Below are 18,949 nucleotides of genomic sequence, written 5' to 3'. Positions count from 1 at the left end.
ATGCAAGGGTAGAATATTAATATGATGTGTAGGTTTTCCATGTATTACTCTAATTGTAAACTAGTGAATAAGGCAAAGGTGATTGTAGTCCACTCGAAGGTCAGTAAGAAAGAAGTGAGCTATAGAATTAGGAATGTATTGCTATGAAGCTTGGAGGGGGTGTGTCTTGGTGTGCGTGTTGTAGATGTATGAGTGAAAATGTCACAGTCTGCCAGACATGTCTGTGAAACCTGGCTGAAGGGTTTTGCTAAAGAAACTGAAAGCTTTCTTGAGAAAGGTGGGGTAAGGAGGGAGGGTCACCCGGAAGTGATGGGCACTGACTCCTCAGATGCACAGACCGTCCTGTAGCAAATAAGATGAAATGGAACCACATGGGACATACCACTGAAACTACAGCCAAAGCTGCTTATGAATTATCTTCCAGAATCAGCTATCCTAGGCAGAGGCAAACACAAATTAAGGGCTATGGGGTGCATTGGGTGGCAGCGATGTAGGAATGTAGGAATCAAAGTTTATATTAACTACGAAGTTCTTCCCCCACAGCTGGCGTCTGAGATTTTCCCCCCTGAGATCTCATATTGCAAAAGGAGCCAGTTGTTTCCTTCCACACACCTTTCTGCCCACCAGCTATTTCACTGATTCAACTGTCTTTTCTCCAGTTGATGGGAAAATGCAAATCTGTAAGGAGAATATGGAAATTCACTCTTTTAAGCTAGCTACCTGTCAGACATCACAATAGAAACCAACGCAGTGACAGGAAGTTTAAAGGAATGCTTCAAAAATGAAAATAAGGCATTTAAATGGGCAGTGGAAATCAAGGGAAATTGCAAAGCTACAACATGAAAAGAGCTAATTAAGAGGAAGTCAGAGCAGCCCAGATCCTGTGACGAGCAAGCCAGCAGGCGACATGGCCGCACTCAGAGGGGAAGAAAGCGGGGTCAGTGAAGCCCAGGGCTGCAGGAGAGGTCCTTCGGCCGTCCTCGGCGATGGTGGGTCTGCGGGGAGCAGACGGGTTGCGGTGGGGATGGTGAGGGCTGCTCTGCTCAGGAGGTGCATAAACCAGCGCAGCCTTGGGCTTGGCCCTGGCATGTTCCCCACTGATGACCCTTCCGTGGGATCCTTGCTCAGCATCCCCCAGAATCACAGGGACCATGGAAGCAGCAGTTGTGCTGGTTTCTGGGAGGGTCTTGCCTGTTAACACCTGGAGAGTGCTTGAAGGCCGGGGCTATGGGGATTTGAGAGTTTAAAATCAATAATTCGCAGAATGATTGGATCAAGGCAGAGGGGAGTGTGAGGGAGGAACCCGGGCCTCTGGCTTGCAGAAGCAAATGGACAGAACATTTGAATGGACAGAGGCATCCTCCTCTCCAGCCTCTGTCCATTCAGTGAGTGAGCCCTTGAAGCGTCAGTCCCAGCCTGCCTCTCTGTCCATGCTCTGCTTCCTTCGAGGACAGTCTTAGCTAGGAACTCAGCTTCAGGTCCCGCTTACAGCCTGATGACTCCCAAACTTAGGACTTTCACTGTTCTGTCTTCAGAGGTCTAGGTATATGCAAATGCTGGCTTTTGAGGGTCCTCAGATGCAAACGTGCAAATGCAGGGGCTTGGCTCAAAGCCAAACTCACGCAATTCTCCTTCCAACTCCTTTAAATTAGATTCTACTCCAGTGCAGCTGGGCTCAGGGATTGTGCAGCCTCCGTCCATTTGCTTCTGCAAGCCAGAGGCCCGGGCTCCTCCCGAACGCTCCCCTTTGCCTCCATCTGATCGTTCTGTGAATTATTGCCCTTAAACTGTCAAATCCATCTACATATCTGTAGCTCCACTGCCTCCTCAGTCCAAGTGGCCATCACTTCTCACCCAGCTGGCCCCCGCATGCCTTCTCTTGCCCCTTTGGAGCCACTGTCCCGCATGGCCAGTTGGCAAGTGCAGTCCCCTGCTGGCCTCTGGCAGGAATGTGGCTAAGAGGGCGCAGGGGGCCAGCAGGGTGGGGCAGAGGGCACAGAAGCGGGATGGCAGGTGCCTCTCAGGTCCGCAGGGGTTTCTCTCAGGTTCACAGGGGCCTCTCTCAGGTTGGAGGATGAAGGGCAGCGATTCCTTTTCATTTCTGTTTCTTTTTTTAAAACTTGGAGCATGAAAGACATCTTGGGAACTGTGTTCACTGTAACCTAAGAAAGAGGGATGCCTGTGCTGTAGCCTGGAGGAGCCCAGTGGAAACCCTCAGGAGATCCAGAATAGCTCTCCGCAGACAGGCCTCTGCGCACAGAGGCGGCGAGGAAGGCCCCCGGCAGGGTGCTGGGCACGGCTGGTTCCCGAGATTCAGGGGAAGTCTCCTACAGAGCGCGCTCTGCAAGCCCTAGCTGCGGAGAGGATGAAGGTTTTGCCTGGAATTGGCACTGTCTTTTGATGGCAGATTTTAAACGTGTAAATCATAAAGGCTGACCTGATGGCAAATCATTGCTTTTGTTGACAACACCTGCGTGTTTAGTCTCTTCTTTCACTATTTTTTTTTTTTAATGAATGTGTCCATGTGTTTTTACCCAGTTCTTGCCTCTTGTCCAAGAACCTGGTTCTTGGTTCTTGTCCAACAATGTGGACATTTGTCTTTATAAAACAGAATGATGTCTCTAAACAAACAAAAATTATTCTATGCAATGAATCAGAGCAATCAGCGCAGAACCCTCCTTCCAGCTCGGCTGCAGGCTCCCAAAGGGCAGGGACTGAGTCAGCTTTGTTTCCCCAGGTCCTGGCGGGGTGCTTGGGACACAGAAGGGGCTTGGCAAATGCTTGCTGAGTGTACATCTAGCCTAAAAAGATGGCCTGGAAAGGCATCTAGGAACACCCTCATTCTACGTGAAAAGAATCAGCTCCCAAATCCCTCCACCCTGAAAGGGTTTTGTCTGTTTGCCGGTTTTTGTTTTTTTAACAGAACAATCTGATTTCCTTTCTTTCTTTCTTTTTTTTTTTTCTTGAGATGGAGTCTTGTTCTGTCATCCAGGAGTGCAGTGGCGCGATCTCAGCTCACTGCAACCTCTGCCTTCCACGTTCAAGTCATTCCCCTGCCTCAGCCTTCCGAGTAGCTGGGACTACAGGCGTGTGCCACCATGCCTGGCTAATTTTTTGTATTTTAGTAGAGACGGGGTTTCACCATGTTGGTCAGGATGGTCTTGATCTCCTGACCTCATGATCTGCCTGCCTTGGCCTCCCAAAGTGCTGAGATGACATGCATGAGACACTGCACCCGGCCACAATCTGATTTTCATACACGGAGGAGGATGGTTAACATGGCTGGGAAATGGGGCATTATGCATAGAAGGTAGGAGGGCTGCAGGCAGAGGCCAGGGCCCAGGGAGTCCAGGATTGGAGCTGGGAAGAGGATCATGAAAGGGAGAGGGTGGGAGGCAGAGGGGGAGCTGGATTTCACTGGGCGCCACATAAAGCAATCCCAGTTTTCCAGATGTACAAATGTCAGATGCATGAGCAGTGCTTTGCAAAATGCAATTTCCCTTTCAAGATGAACACTTTAAGGGCCTTGAAAAGAGACTGGTTTTCTCTTTCAGATGCTGCCTATTGAAATGGATGTGGAAGCAGCTCTCCAGGTCAGGGCTGTGAGCTGGAAGCCTTCTCCACGTTGGTAAGGAGTCTGCATGCCGCCTGGCACCCCACGTAGGCGGGTGGCTGAGCTCATTCCCCAGGTGCAGGCAGGCGAGAAATGGAGCAAGTGATATCGGCCATGGACCCTGACCCTGGGAAGGGTCCTGGAACAGTCTGACCAGCTTCTGACACAGAGGGCATGTGCAATAATACTTAGGAGGGATTTGTCCAGGATGGCTCAGAAATACTCCTGGGTTTACAACTTGGAAATATTTATGAAAAGAACTTAGATTGACCTGTGGCTTTTAGACCTTAAAGGACAGGGTTGAGGACAGCCAGACAGAGCTGTCAGACCATGCCCCAATGTGGCTGATGACTCGTGACCTACAGGAGAAAGGAAGGGTCACACCATCTCAGGTTGGACTCACAGCGGGTCGCCCCGGATAAGCCCCCTGGTGTGCTTTCCCCTGAACTTGGCATGAGATCTGAATTCAGCCCTAGCTCCCAGCCAGGCGTGGGCTGACTCCCTGCTCCCCTTCCCCAAGGCTGCTGCTTCCCTGGGCTTTTTTTCAGTTCTTTGGATACAGCTGCGCCTTCCACCCCAAGACCTTTACACACGGCTGATCCCCCAGAGCCCTTGCCGGAGGAGCTCATTCCTGCTCCTGTTTCAAGTCCAGCTTCCAGGCCCCCTAGAGCCTCAGTCCCTGTGGCCTCCCCAGGGGCGGCCCTGCTGTTCCTGACCTCAGCCCCCTGTTAGTTTCCCTCATAGCCCTTATTGCGAACTGTAATTCTTTGATTTGTGTATTTTTTCTGTCTGTGTCTCTCCCCGTCCCCACCAGACAGAAAATTTCATGAGGGCAAGAGATCATATTGTCTCTGCTATGGTCTAAATATTTATGTCCCCTTAAAATTCCTTTGTTGAAACCTAACTCCTTAGGTAACGACATTAGGAGGCGGGGCCTTTGGGCAGTGATGAGGTCGTGGGAAGAGGATCCTCGTGATGGATGAGTGCCCTTATGGAAGAGGCTTCAGGGAGCCTGTTGGCCCCTTCCGCCAAGTGAGGACACATGTAGGGCACCATCTGTGAGGAACAGACCCTCACCAGACACCCAATCTGCTGGCGGCCTGATCTTGATCTTGGACTTCCCAGCCTTCAGAACTGTGAGCAGGAAGTCTCTGTTCTTTATAAATTACCCACTCTAAGGTATTTTTGTAATGCAGCCCCAGTGGACTAAGACAGTCTTATCACCGCTGAGTGTGCAGTGCCTCTTCCTGCTCTGGGCACACAGTAGGTGCTCACTAAATGTTTGCTGAATAATGGATGTGTGGGAAAATTGAAGTAATGAAAAGTCAGAGACCCTTTGGACATTGTGTGGAGTTGGCTCTGTGTCTTCTGAGATGTCATTTTAACCCTTTATCACAGTGAGATGGTTGTTGGAATGCCCTGCAAAGCTCCACCGATTCCAAAGGGAATGATCAGGATGGTCAGCTCCTGGACTAATGTCCGGGTACTGCTGCTGCCGTTGTGGGGTTCTGGGAGACCTAAACAGGAGCAGCTTCCCTGCAAGATTTTATCTAATATTTGAAGACAGGGTGTGTCCATGGGGTGCTTCATCTGAAGAGGAGGAGTGTGAAGCCTCTCCCAGTGCACTTACTGAATGGGAAAGACACCAGGAGATTAAACAGCCACATTCTCATCCATCAGGGCACAGTCTGGGTTCAGTAAATGCTTTCCCCCCTTTCTTAGCTGTTTCCATGAACCAGAACCAGCGGGCTCTCCTCTGTAAGGAGAGAGAAGGTTGGTGCATTCCTGAGTGGTCATGCCTTCCCACTTCCCCAGGTAACTACATGGTGAGGCAAGGAAACGGTTACTCCCTGGATGCTTCAGATCACACAGGGCTGGTTGCAGTCTCTTCCATGAGCATGCTTACTTAACAGGTGATTTGGGAGCTGGGCGTGGTGGCTCATGCCTGTAATCCTAGCACTTTGGGAGGCCAAGGTGGGTGGATCACCTGAGGTCAGGAGCTCAAGACCAGCCTGGCCAACATGAGGAAACCCTACCTCTACTAAAAATACAAAAAATTAGCTGGGCATGGTGGCGGGCACCTATAATCCCAGCTACTCGGGAGGCTGAGACAGGAGAATCGCTTGAACTTAGGAGGCAGGGGTTGCAGTGAGCCAAGATTGTGCCATTGCACTCCAGCCTGGGCAACAGAGCAAGACTCTGTCTCAAAAATAAATAAATAAATAAAAGAGGTGATTTGGAATGTGGCATCCAGTGGGCGCACACACACGAGTCCTCAGTGAACCTACACGTCACCTTGTCCTCGCTCACTGCTGCAGCCTCACCCAGCACAGCCGAGGATCTCTCTACTTACACTTTTGCTTACTTGGTAGAAAAATGAAGCTCAAAGTATATGTTAATGTGCCCGATTCTCAGTAATTTCTCCTCTGGGATGTAGGATTTTTGCCTCCACCAAGTGAGCCAAGGTTATTTGAATAACAGCTTCTGAGTCAACGTAAATACTCACTTAGAGAAAAAGTCAGCAATGTTTCTGTTTTCAAAACTCCTTCCTAGACATTTATTTACCATAAGAAAGTCAGCACGCTTTATTGCTGGGATCTAACAAGGCCTAAGGAGACATCTGCTCTGCATGCGTTGGCGTTGGTCCGCTTCTGACTGGAACCGGCAGAGCGCATCTTCTGGGCCTGGGTGGGTTTTCTCTTCATTTTTTCTTTGTTTTCTTTTTTTTTTTGAGACAGAGTCTCGCTCAGTCATCCACGCTGGAGTGCAGTGACGTGATCTCGGCTCACTGCAAGCTCCGCCTCCTGGGTTCATGCCATTCTCCTGCCTCAGCCTCCTGAGTAGCTGGGACTACAGGCGCCCGCCACCACGCCCGGCTGATTTTTTTTTGTATTTTTAGTAGCAGCGGGGTTTCACCGTGTTAGCCAGGATGGTCTCGATCTCCTGACCTTGTGATCCGCCCACCTCGGCCTCCCAAAATGCTGGGATTACGGGCATGAGCCACCGTGCCCGGCCGGCCCCGAGTGGGTTTTCTAAGGGTAACATTCAGATTGTTGCTTTTATTAGATTATGTGTCTAGTTCTCCTTCCTCAAATTGCAATCCAAGCTTGACTGACAAATGTGCAAATTCACAGATTCATCGTTTCTCCTGACCTCATGTCTCCATTCTGACAATGAGCAGTAATTGTAGTGCAATCCCCAGGCAAGGGCCATCCCCAGAGCTCCTGGCCTTTGCATGGGTCTTTCCCACCCTGAGGGCAATTCACCCTCAGAGTCATCAGGTAGTTTTGCTCATGGCTGAATTTGAGGCTCAGCACGTGCTTTTGGCCCAAGTCCCACGCACAGATTTGCTGATGCCTGGTTACTGTGGGTGGGCCATGGGGCCAGATGTGGGAAATGCCCCCACACACATCAGAGCTGTGCTGCCTTTCCCAACTGGAAATACTGCTTCTCATTTTGAATCAGAGCCCTGGTGAGCCACTTTATCCTTTCAGTATGGTGTACCTGAGGGATTTTCAGTAAATATTGGCTCTTCGATATTGCCATGGGGTGACCAGAGCAGAAGAGAATCCAATCTTACATCCTCTACTGCTAAGGACATTTTCAACAGAAACTTTGGGACTTCTCTCGAAAGATCCTGAGATCCTTTGCCAACATTAGATATCACAGACTCCTCTGCCCCTTTCCCACTGTTCAGCAAGAACGATCCTTTTGCAAATGTATGCCCTGGCAGCAGAATGCTAGTCCAAGGGCCCTCTGAAGTAGATATTTTTAAAGTTACTCATTACATAGGTAATGTGGGTTCTGAATATTTGACATTAAAGAATGTACAGAAGTTATTTGGGGGTGGCATGAATGACTTAGTGTGAGAACCCATGCTGCTCATAGGTTCCGCATCTGCCGCCTGCTCTGCCTGCCAACACCTGGTTGCAGCTGCCCCTATCTGGCTCTCTCCTCCCCACCTTTGCCCATTCTCCCACCTCGAAACCAGTCTAGATGTTGATACTACATTTTTAGGCTAACAAAACCAAGAAGGAGAAGGTTTCTACAACTGGCAATGAGTTTAAACGGGCAACTAGTGGCCGTCCGTTTAAAATGAGAAAGAGCTCTGCAAGTTAAAGTCCATTTTATTGTGTGAATTTTTAGCAGTGCAGTGCAGTGGTGTTCTTTTGCATATGAAGATTGATGAATCCTACACAGGGAGAAAAAGATTTGACAGCAGTTTAAGGAGACGTTGTTAGCAAAAACCAAGGTGAGCTGAGTAAGTGGCTTCTCCCCGAAAGCAATTCTTCCCTGTCTAATCTCTTTTTGCAGCTCATTAGTTCTCTGGGAATCAGAAAAAGGTTGTTTCCCAATTATCCCGCCACAGGGGCACATCACGGATGGAAGCCAGGGCTCCGCGGCACAGCACGTGAATCGGCGCGACCCCATCCCAAGAGCCAGGGCTCTCCTTATCTCTGTTGCCTGGGCCCGGCGTGGTGCCATGGATGCGAGAGTCTAGGCAGGATCACGGCCCTGGCTGTTTGTCTGGGAGGCGCTTGGCACCAAGGCCATGCCTCTTATTACTACCCGTGGCCTTGAGCAAGCTCATGAACCTCTCTCAGCCTCAACTGTCACGTTGGTAAGAGCTTCTCGACAGTGTTTTGAGAATCAAGTGCCTGACCCACGGCAGGCGCCTAACAGATGCTCCATGGCGCATGGGCAGAAGTGTGTTCAGGGCACAGTCTTAAAAATGACAATGGGCAACTTTTGGTTTTTGGCAACTTCAGTACAAGCAATTTAAGTTTCTCTGGGGCTCACCTCACATGAGGCACAGGATTGATGGGGGCTGGAAGCAAGCCGTGAGATAAGGGGTGTGAAAAAGCACCCCAGTGTTACAGATCACTAGCAGGGACAGTGCTCCCCAGATGGCAGGGGCTCCTCTTCTCCAGCAAGGTAACTGCTCAAGCCAGGACCTCAACCTAAAAGCAGCAGCAGGAGGCGATGGGCAGTGGGTTCTCTGACTACACAGGAGGCCGGTGGGAGGGGAGTCTGAAGGGGAGAGTCAAAGGCAATGCCCATTCTGCCCTGGCCTGGGGACAGGATCCTTCAGGCAGTGGTGACATCTGTCAGGCGTCAGATTGATGGAGCAAGGAAAACCAGTGGGAACGAGTTCTCTTCTGAGTTCCTGGAGGCTTCTCCCTACAGGGGACATTCTCAGAGAGCTTAAATTAAGGCAAGAAACCAGCTCTCCAAACTTTCAGGGTCTGAAAGTGAAATATCACTTTGGGATTTTGGAGATACTCAAGACTGTGGGAATGACCAGCGCATGACCCCATCTTAAACCACGGCTCAGCTCTCTGGGGTCCATCAGATGTGATGGCATGGGCTCAGAGCCATCACAGAACCAAGGACAGTGGCCTCTGAGTGGTTTGTATGCAGGAGCAGTGTTTTGAAAATGGCCGGGCGTGGTGGCTTATGCCTGTAATCCCAGCTACTCAGGAGGTTGAAGCATGAGAATTGCTTGAACCTGGGAGGTGGCAGAGGTTGCAGTGAGCTGAGGTTGTACCACTGCACTCCAGCCTGGGCGACAGAACGAGACCCTGTCTCTACATAAATAAATTAATTAAATGTTTTGAAAGTGACCCCTTGAAACTCTGTCCATCATCAGACTCTGCATTTAGTAAGTCCATGTTTATTCAAGAACTTCTAGAAAATGAAGAACTTTTCAAACTTTCATTGCATCAGTTGGTCACCAGGAAGGGGATTTCCTCAGGATGTGAAGGGGGAGTCTTCTTGCTTTGGCATGGTAGAAGGCAGAGGAGGCACACTGGGGCGGTGTTGCACTAATCCCAGCATGCCCGGGCTCAGGCCAGGCAGGGAGCTTTGGCAGAGGAACCTCTGCACGCTTCCTCTCCTCTACCCAGAGCTTCTAGACTTGGCCGAGAGATGTGACCCGGTCCTGGCTCATGGAGGGCCCTGGTGGAGTGAGAGAACTGGAGAGTGGCTCCCTTGGTCAGGTGGGGGATGTTTCAGAGTCATGAATGAAGGCAGGTGTGGGGAGGAGCCAGGCCGCTGTCCAGGTGCAAGGCCAGCTTTGCCTTCGCCTTCCCTCCCTCGCTTAGTTGACCCCCATGAGCTCTAACCTGGGGGCACTGACTGGTCCTAAGACAGGCTTAGATCCGGCAAGGGGGTGTGGAATGGTTTTGCTGTTAGTAACCCTGGGGTCCAGGGAGTCCCAGGCGAGTGCTGGCCTCAGCCGGAGGGCTCCAGCTGTAGCTCTGCCGAAAGGCACCCAGCCTTAGTGATGGGCTGCCTCTCTGAGACTCCTGGGGGCATGCAGCTCCCCTGCTGGGGCACTGTCTGCTTCTGCTTTCCCTGAGCCAGGTGCCAGCCCATTCCCCATTCCCTCCAAGGCTTGGGACCACAACTGCACACCCTGCCACTGGTGGGAAGACCCTGCCCACCTCTCAAGATCCAGTCCGGGAGCAAAGCTTACGGAGCCCCTCCCTGGGAGTGGGCAGCCCACAGAGGCAGTTCCCGTCCCAGGCTGCCCCACTCCTCTTCCTTTCAGCCCCAGGCCTAGAAAACACATCTGAGATGAACCGGGCCTAAGCTCTGAAGCCTTCCCTTTGCTCTGCCTCAACTTCCTACCTCTCTGTGGCTCTGCTCCTCTCCCAGGAAGAAGCGCCATATCCAGGGCAGGAAAAGGCTTCCATTCTCAAAGGCCAGTTGAGAGCTGTGAAAACTGTGGGTGAGGCCTCCATAATTCTGTGGCCTGGGAACATTGGCACTCTATCTCCATGTCAGGCCAGCTAACCCGAAGCCCGTGTGTGTCAACACACATTTCGGGACCTGACAATCTGCCCCCCTCCACCCTTGCTCTTGGGCCTCCAGATCAGAAAAGCCCTGGAAGTTGCTGATTTTCAGGCTCTTCTCTACTCTTTTTCTCTTAACACTCACCCTGCCCCCGAATTCTCCTGCTGACCCCGCTTGCCCTCTTGTTTCCAGCCTGGGAGGGGCAGCCATTCCCTTTGCCTTCCCCAGGCATCCTCCCTGCCCTCCCTGCCCAGCCCTCCCGGTTGTAACTCTGCCTGTGGAGGGAGGCCCAGGGGCTTTTCAGCAGTGGGCTGGGAGCTTGGCTCAGGCTGAACTTGATGGTGAAGGTGCTGAGCCCTGAGGTCAGAGTGTCTTGGCCACAACTGGGGCAGATGCTGATTTTTTTTTTTTTTTTTGAGACGGAGTCTCGCTCTGTCGCCCAGGCTGGAGTGCAGTGGCATGATCTTGGCTCACTGCAACCTCCGCCTCCCAGGTTCATGCCATTCTTCTGCCTCAGCTTCCCGAGTAGCTGGGACTACAGGCACCTGCCACCATGCCTGGCTAATTTTTTGTATTTTCAGTAGAGACGGGGTTTCACCGTGTTAGCCAGGATGGTCTCGATCTCCTGACCTCATGATCCACCCGCCTCGGCCTCCCAAAATGCTGGGATCACAGGCGTGAGCCACCTTGCCTGGCCCAGATGCTGATTTTTAAATGCTCCTGGCTCTCCTTTCTCTTTGCCCCATTCCTGTTTCAGGGCCAACTGGCTCATCATGTCCCCTGACACTCAACTTTCTCCCCAGGTCACACCACAGGCTGGCTGAGATTGTGAAAAAAACAAAACAAAACAAAACAAAACAAAACAAAACACAAAAACTACTGTGATGATTAGAAGCACTCTGAGATTCTTGGGCCAAAAAGCACTAGCAAAGCCCCAGCTGCTGGGGTTCCCCCTTGGTGGGAGGTGCAGGGCACAGTGTGATTGGGAGTAGGCCAGGAAGCTGCTGATGCCACTATGCATGTGCTCAGAGGGGCTGTCTAGTCCCAGGCCACCTTCTAAGAGTCACTCTAATGAGACCGATTCTCCAATAGGCTACACTGGACACACAGAACACAGCAGAGGAAAAACACACACATTTGGCAGATAACAGCAGAGAACACCAAGGGCTGTACGCTCTGTACCTCTCAGTAATGGGTCGTTGGTATCTGATTTAAAAGGAATTGCCTATGTGATATGGATGGATCTTAACTCATAAGGGCTCTGTGAGCTCATCCCAGACTAGAGGTTTGAGCTCTCATCAGGTAAGTCTCCTCTCTGAATCCACAGCAAGCCTCAGGGTGGAAGGAATGAGGGGACAAGGTGATGGTTCTCTCTAGGTGTCAGCCCCTGGAGGGGTCTTTGAGACCCAAAAAAGGAAGTGACCCAGGGCATGGAGAGAACAGATGCCACCCGGTAACATTCACCATGGGGAAACTCATCCTGGCCTGGCCCTTAGCCAGCACCTACAAGAGGCAGCACTGCCATGGGGGGCCCAGGCAGGATGCCACTGGCTCAGGGAGGCCCTGTGCTGGGAGCTGTGAGGGCTGGGTTTATGGTTCCTCCCCACAGCCTTGATGGCTTCTGAGCCCCCAAACAGCACACTCAACTATTCCCCTCCCCTGCTCCCAGGCTCTGCAGTGTCTGTGTTCACTGAAGCCAGTGACAGGAGGTCTTAGGGAGGCTGCACCCCTCACACGGAGCCCCTGGCCTCCCTGGACCCACCCAGCCCCTTGGGCTCATCTTCTTCATTCTGCTCAGCCTCTGCATCCAGCCCTGCCTCAGCACAGCCCCCCAGCAGTGGGGGGCTGGGGAGGTACTGGAGGAGCCGGCCTTCCCTCTTCATTTCTGCCAGCTCCTTGGCACAGCAGCTGGGTGTGTTGGTCTCATAGGTATCATGGAAGGTGTTGTAGTCCACCTCATAGAAGCCCTTTTCCAAGGTGAGGACTGGTGTGAATCGGTGGCCCCAGAGCACCTCTGTATCCATGTAGGAGCTCCGGGCTTGGCAGGTCATGCCTGGGGAAACGGAAGTTACATGCATTATGATGCAATCATCCATCCATCTATCCATCCATTCATCCATTCATCCATCAATCCATCCATCCATCCATCTATCCATCCATCCATCCATCCAGTCATCTGTTCATCCATCCATCCATCCATCCATCCATCCATCCATCCATCTAATCATCTATCCATCCAACCATCCATCCATCCATCCATCCATCCAACCATCCATCCATCCAGATATGGAAAAAAAGGCAGGAAAGGGCAAAGATATATCCATCCATCCATCCATCCATCCATCCATCCATCCATCCATCCAATTATCTATCCATCCAGATATGGAAAAAAAGGCAGGAAAGGGCAAAGATATAGCCATCCATCCATCCATCCATTCATCCATCCATCCGATCATCCATCCATCCATCCATCCATCCAGTCATCTGTTCGTCCATCCATCCATCCATCCATCCATCCATCCATCCATCCAACCATCCATCCATCCAGATATGGAAAAAAAGGCAGGAAAGGGCAAAGATATATCCATCCATACATCCATCCATCCATCCATCCATCCATCCATCCATCCATCCATCCAATTATCTATCCATCCAGATATGGAAAAAAAGGCAGGAAAGGGCAAAGATATAGCCATCCATCCATCCATCCATTCATCCATCCATCCAATCATCCATCCATCCATCCATCCATCCATCCATCCAATCATCCATCCATCCATCCATCCAATCATTCATCATCTATCCACCCAATTATTTATTCATCTATCCTTCCAATTATCTATCCATCTATCCTATCACCCATCCATCCATCCATCCACTCATCTACCTAATCGTCCATCCATCCAATCATCCATCCATCCATCCATCCATCCATCCATCCAATTATCCATACATTCATGCATTCCTTCATCCATCCAATCACTCATCAAGCATTTCATGAACATCTACTTTGTGCTAAGCATAGTGGAAATGTAAAGCTGAATAAGACACAGTCCTTGCCCTGGAGGAGTTCAAGGCGTAGTGGTGGCAGAAAATTAGAAATCGACATGCATGATTCTGAAAGTCATTTCCTAGAGATTGGAGTGAATAGATGTTGGAATAGTTGAAGGTAGGGACTCCGTTCCTGAAAACAGCATTCATGTCTAGAAGATTAAGATGGGAAAAAAGGCAGGAAAGGGCAAAGATAAATTCAGCATGAATGAACACGGAGAATCTGACAGGCATTTGGAACATATGGGGATTGTTTTGGGCGGACACATATGGAGAGAGGGCTCCACACTCACATACACACACACACATACACACAGGAAGAGGAGCAGACGCAAACACAGAGCTTGGCTTCTTGATTTGAGGCTGCTCCAATGCCTCGTTTCCCTGTCTACTCAGCCCGTGCCATGCCTATGCTATTTTTAGGTGTTGCTTTCTCTCCAGAGAGGAGGGCAGCTTTGTTTATGGATGAGGAGGCCTCTGTGCTTAGGGTCACAGGAAAGCAGCTTTCTGATATTTAATCTTCTGGCCAAGGAAGGCATTAACTGTGTTGGTTGGGTGCTGAAGGCAACCGTCTCCAGCTCCCACTTTGGGCTTTCTCTGGGAGGGGCTCATACAAAGCAGACCCAGGTCCAAGGCTGCTTCTCAGCCCCAGCGCACCCACACAGGTGGGCCCACAGCCTGCTCTCTGCTCTCAGTGATGCCTGCCTGGGCCGGGCCTCTCCCTTCAGTCGTTACCCTTGTTGTCCCCACAGCCTTGGCAGAGAGGCCCAAACCGGGCCCTGAGCAGCCTAGACCATGCCAGACGTCTGCAGGCTCCCAGGGCCTTGGAAAAGGTATGGGCAGGACCTTTCCCCTTTGGGATCCTCCTGCTCCTCATGGGGTGTGGCAGCGGCTGCCCTATAGCTAGAGATCCTGCTGTGTCCCTGTCATTGCTCAATACGTTTGGAAAGGATTCCCCAGGTGTCAGGTATAGTGATCAGCACAGCTCCTTTTCATCTTGAATCCTCCCAACAGCCCTAAGAGATTGATTTTCCTCACTTTGCTGACAAGGTAAGCAGCTTGCTCAAACCCGCTCAGGCAGGATACGGCAGAGTTGTGCTACTCAAGCTGAGGCATGGATTCCCAGCCCACACCTGGCTGCATGTGCTTGACAACCAAACCACCCACATCCAGGACAGATGTGGGCCAGGGTCTCCTGCCCTATCTCCCTGGATCTCCCCTACAGTTTGTGGGACAGAGCAAGCATAGCCCGGGTTGTGGGAGGGGAAGGAGGCCAAACCGTGAGGACAAGTGAAAGGCGGGCCCCTGACTTTGAGGGAGGCGTGGTTGGGGGTGCAGCGGAGCAGATAGCACTGGCTCCCTCCACTACGAGCCTGTGGGCGCTCTCCCTGCTGCATGGCTGGGGAGTGAGGATGGCCTTGGAGAGTGGTCAGGTGTGCTATGATTTGACCCCATGTCTCTCACCCAATCCCTTTTTTGTGGCTTCAGAGTGGAGTTCTTCCCCTGAAATGCAGCCTGTGTCCTGATTCTGACCCTGGAGGCAAGGGCAGGGTGACCTGCAAGCCCCTAGCTCTGTGGGGGAAAGCTTCCTGAGTCCTGACCGTCCTCGGCCCCGGGGCTGCCCACCTGCCACCATATGCTGCCTGCCAGACTCCAGCCCCCAGCAGATGGCCGAGCAGCCACCTCTGGCACCAGTCCCTGGAGCTTGTCATTGCCCTCTCCTGGTTCCACCAACTTCAAAATGGGAAGGCTTGTGCAGTCTGGGTCTGAGTCCCCTGCCCGGCAGCCAGCTTCCTGGGGGCTGGAATGTGTGCTTAACCATCTTTCTGACAGGCCCCTAGTATTTTAGTGGGGTAGAGTGGTGAGAGAAGCTCCAGATTTGTAAGTGGAAGAGCTGAATATGAACACTCACTGTCTACATAATGCTTTTTAGGTTCAGCCTCGACATCTGTAAAATGAGACTGAAGCCAGCCCTACACTGTCATTTGCAAGAATTAGAAAAATAGACATGCATCATTCTGAGCGTGACTGAGTTTCTAGAACCCATCCTTAGGGCCTGACCAGCTGCTCATTGTACCTGGTTGAAAAAAAAGAGAGAGAGAGAAAGGAAGGCACGAGGAAGAAATGAAATATGCAGGATGTGGGGTTTTGCTGCGAGTGGGGTGGGGACTAGGGTTCTCTGCCAGAGTTCAGGCGGTCCCAGGCCTTGGACTCCCTGGAGCCACCTCACAGAGGTCTGCCATGGCTGAGTGGCTGAGGAACTGGGGGGTCCTTGGCTACCAGCTGCTGGTGAGTCAGTAGCTGAGCAGGGAGGTGCCATGCTGGCCACACAAAGGGCATTTTCTTGGGCATACATGGATGTTGATGCCTCAGCATGGATGCACTGTTTTTTTGTGAGAAAGGAGCCTCACCTGCCCTGGGTTCACTAAACCAACCTTCTGCAAGAATGCTGAGGGCTGGCTGCTCCAGAGGGAGCCCAGCCACAAAAGCCCTTCCCCTGCAGCAAAGGTCTCTCCAAGTAAAGGGTTGGTGAGAACCTTTTGAGTTTAGGAAATTCTGCATCCCCTCCTCTCCCAGTGATGAGACTCAGTGGGTAAGGAGAGCGAGAAGTCCACTGTAAAGAAACCAGTTCGCTTTTGTTTCGCCCTGTGATTACCAGAGCTATCTGACCAGGGAACTCTTCTGGGTAGAACACTTGTCCCAAGAAGGGGCAGTTTGTCCTGTTGGAAACAAGTGCTGGCTCTGGGGTCCCTGGTCTCAATTTCCATCCTAGCTCTATCATTCGAAAGTGCTTGCTCTTGGGCAAATAATTTAGCCTGTCTGTGTCCCTGTGTCTTTATCTGTACCTTAATAAAAACTATCTTGGCTGGGCACTGTGGCTCACGCGTGTAATCCCAGCACTTTGGGAGGCCGAGGCAGGTGGATCACAAGGTCAGGAGTTCGACACCAACCTGGCCAACATGGTGAAACCCTGTCTCTACTAAAAATACAAAAATTAGCCAGGTGCAGTGGCGGGCACCTGTAATCCCAGCTACTCCAGAGGCTGAGGCAGGAGAATCGCTTGAATCCGGGAGGTGGAGGTTGCAGTGAGCCGAGATCGGGCCACTGCACTCTAGCCTGGGTGACAGAGCAAGACCCTGCCTCAAAAATAAACAAACAAACAAAATAACAACAACAATAACCCACTATATCTCATAGGGCGTGGGAGGACATTTGGCCAGATGATAGATGTTTATTGTTTAGGACGGTGCCTGAAAGTTGGGAAGTTCCTGTCAGTGTTAGCTATTGCTATTACTCAATCTTGAGTACCAGTACCCCTCAAACCACAATTTAGGGATTGAATGTGTTGCCTGCGCCACCCCAGGACTCTCAGGCACAGACCTGCATTTTCTGGAGTCACAGTTGCCTAAGTCTGAAGTGTAGGTAGGGCCACCTGTGGCTGAGGAGGACAAAGCGCCTTACCTGTGGCTTCCACCATCCCTTCTAGAATGACCACAACTTCAAACTCTTCCTGATGCAGCTGAGCCTGAGACATCTCCCAGAAAGGGCTCTTCTCGTTGATCTCGTGGGAGATGATCAGAGGAGATACCAGGAAGAGGCGGTCGTCGCCCGTGTCAAAGCCCACGTTGATGTCTGTCTGGTTCAGGGGGATGAACTCCCCCTCTTTGGTCTGCCGGGACTTGATGAGCTTGGCCCGGATGGAGGCCTCCACGATGTGGGAGTTGCGGAGGTCGCCCACCCGGAACATGAGGCACAGCTTCTCGTCCCGCATGGAGATGACTGCGTTGTTGGAAAACATGAGGGTCTCCGCTCTCTTCTTGGGCTGGCTGATCTTGACAAACATGCACCCCACCATGAAGGCATTGACGATGGAGCCCAGGATGGCCTGGACCAAGAGGAGTATAATCCCCTCTGGACACTTCTCTGTGATGACTCGGAAGCCATACCCAATGGTTGTTTCTGTCTCAATGGAGAACAGGAAAGCGGACACGAAGCCACTGAGGTTTTCAACACAAGGAATCCACTCTTGGTCGCCAACATGGTCCAGGTCACCCCGGATATAAGCAATGAGCCACCAAATGAAGCCGAAGAACAGCCAGGTGACAGTGTAAACCATGGTGAAGACGAGCAAGTTGAAGCGCCACTTGAGGTCCACCAGGGTGGTGAAGAGGTCACTCAGGTACCGGTAGGTCTCCTGGACGTTGCCGTGGTGCACGTTGCACTTGCCGCTCTTCTCCATGTAGCGCTGGCGTGGCTTCTTGCCCTCGGCCAGCAGGCGCGTACGGTCTGTGGCAATGGGGACATAATCGCGGGCCTGTTTTGGAATCTTCTTGGGGTCCCAGGGAGTAACTCCAATCTCCATGTCCTGGTTCATGGCATTCCTAGAATCGCCAGCCATAGGTGGGATGCTTTGAGTTAAAAAGACACCATCAGTGAAGTGGGCTGTTCTGATTCACTAGAACACAAGATGGAAGGCCACCCCCACCCCGGGGCTCTCCCAGGCTTCTCTTCTGTTATCCAGGGGTCAGGGCGTGAAATCCTCAAGGGCAGGGGCCTCACTCTCTTATAGGGTTCTTTTGTATCCCTGGTGCCTAGTACAGAGTCTAGCACAAAATAGATGCTTGCTAGCTGTTTGTTGAATGAATAAATGAACAATATCTAGGTGCAAACTACACATTAAGTGTTGAAAGGGTTTGAGAAACCTGGGAGCAATTTAAAAAGAATAATCACAATAGTTTATTAAATACCTACTGTGTCCCACGCATTACATGTGGATTGTGGCTTCTTATCGCCACAGCAATTCACTGGCATTAGATATTGGAATCCCCACTATATAAATACTATGTTGTTTGCTTATGAATCAGGCTTAATTCAAACAGTCTCTCTCCCACCATCAGAATGTAAGCTCCACAGGGGCATAAGTTTGTGTTCGTTTTGTTCTCTGGTATTCCAAGCACTTAGAACACAGTCCGGCACATGGATGTATTCAAAAAGTACTTACTGAGTAATTGGATGGATAAATAAAAAAACGGGCTTCCAAAGAGGTTAAGTGACACCCAGGCCACCAAATATCAGGCAGAGCTGATTTTTGGATTCCTGCTCATCTGGCCCAAGCCTGTGCTGTTTCTTTCATTCCTTGCTGTCTCCATTTATCTTGAGGTCTTTTAGCAGCAGACAGAAAGGAAAAGGCAGCATGTATCTGATTTGTCAATTGGTCACCCCTACCGTCTGAGTATGAAGTCTGCAGCCATCTGAGCGCTTATTAAAATGACAAATTGCTCTGTAGGCCCGCCATTAGAAAATTTGATTCCCTGTCCTCTAAGAAATGGAACTGGACAGGATGTTAATGGCCCCAAAGCTCTTCAAAGGGCGTAATGTTTTTGTGGGGGTACCTACCACACTTCCAAGAGATACCCACACACCTGCAATACAGGTGTCTGATAGTCCCCTCAAAACCCATTTAACAAGCTTTAAGACTCTCATTCA

General features: G+C 51.1%; 1 protein-coding gene and 1 long non-coding RNA gene across 4 annotated transcripts in view; one reads left to right on the top strand and one right to left on the bottom strand.

Moving 5' to 3' along the window:
* The first annotated feature begins 890 nt into the window (after positions 1-890).
* Positions 891-5,070, top strand: LOC117975157 (uncharacterized). The gene is made up of 3 exons (XR_004665366.3): positions 891-989; positions 3,555-3,628; positions 4,526-5,070. It is a non-coding gene; the product is annotated as an uncharacterized LOC117975157 (long non-coding RNA).
* Positions 5,071-5,669: 599 nt separating this feature from the next.
* KCNJ5 (potassium inwardly rectifying channel subfamily J member 5) overlaps positions 5,670-18,949 on the bottom strand; it is a 33,210-nt gene continuing 19,930 nt past the window's right edge. For all 3 annotated transcript variants that reach the window (XM_055095083.2, XM_055095085.2, XM_034934037.4), the window contains 2 exons: positions 16,925-17,871; positions 5,670-12,464 (listed from right to left, as the gene is read on the bottom strand). In XM_055095083.2, coding sequence (XP_054951058.1) covers positions 12,142-12,464; positions 16,925-17,861 — 1,260 coding nt within the window. In that variant the 5' untranslated portion in view covers positions 17,862-17,871 and the 3' untranslated portion in view covers positions 5,670-12,141. The remainder of the gene's footprint in view (positions 12,465-16,924; positions 17,872-18,949) is intronic.

Source organism: Pan paniscus, chromosome 9 (assembly GCF_029289425.2).
Source record: "Pan paniscus chromosome 9, NHGRI_mPanPan1-v2.0_pri, whole genome shotgun sequence".
NCBI lineage: Eukaryota > Metazoa > Chordata > Mammalia > Primates > Hominidae > Pan > Pan paniscus.
Note: the sequence above shows the minus strand (reverse complement) of the source record. Positions and strands in the feature narration are given on the sequence as shown.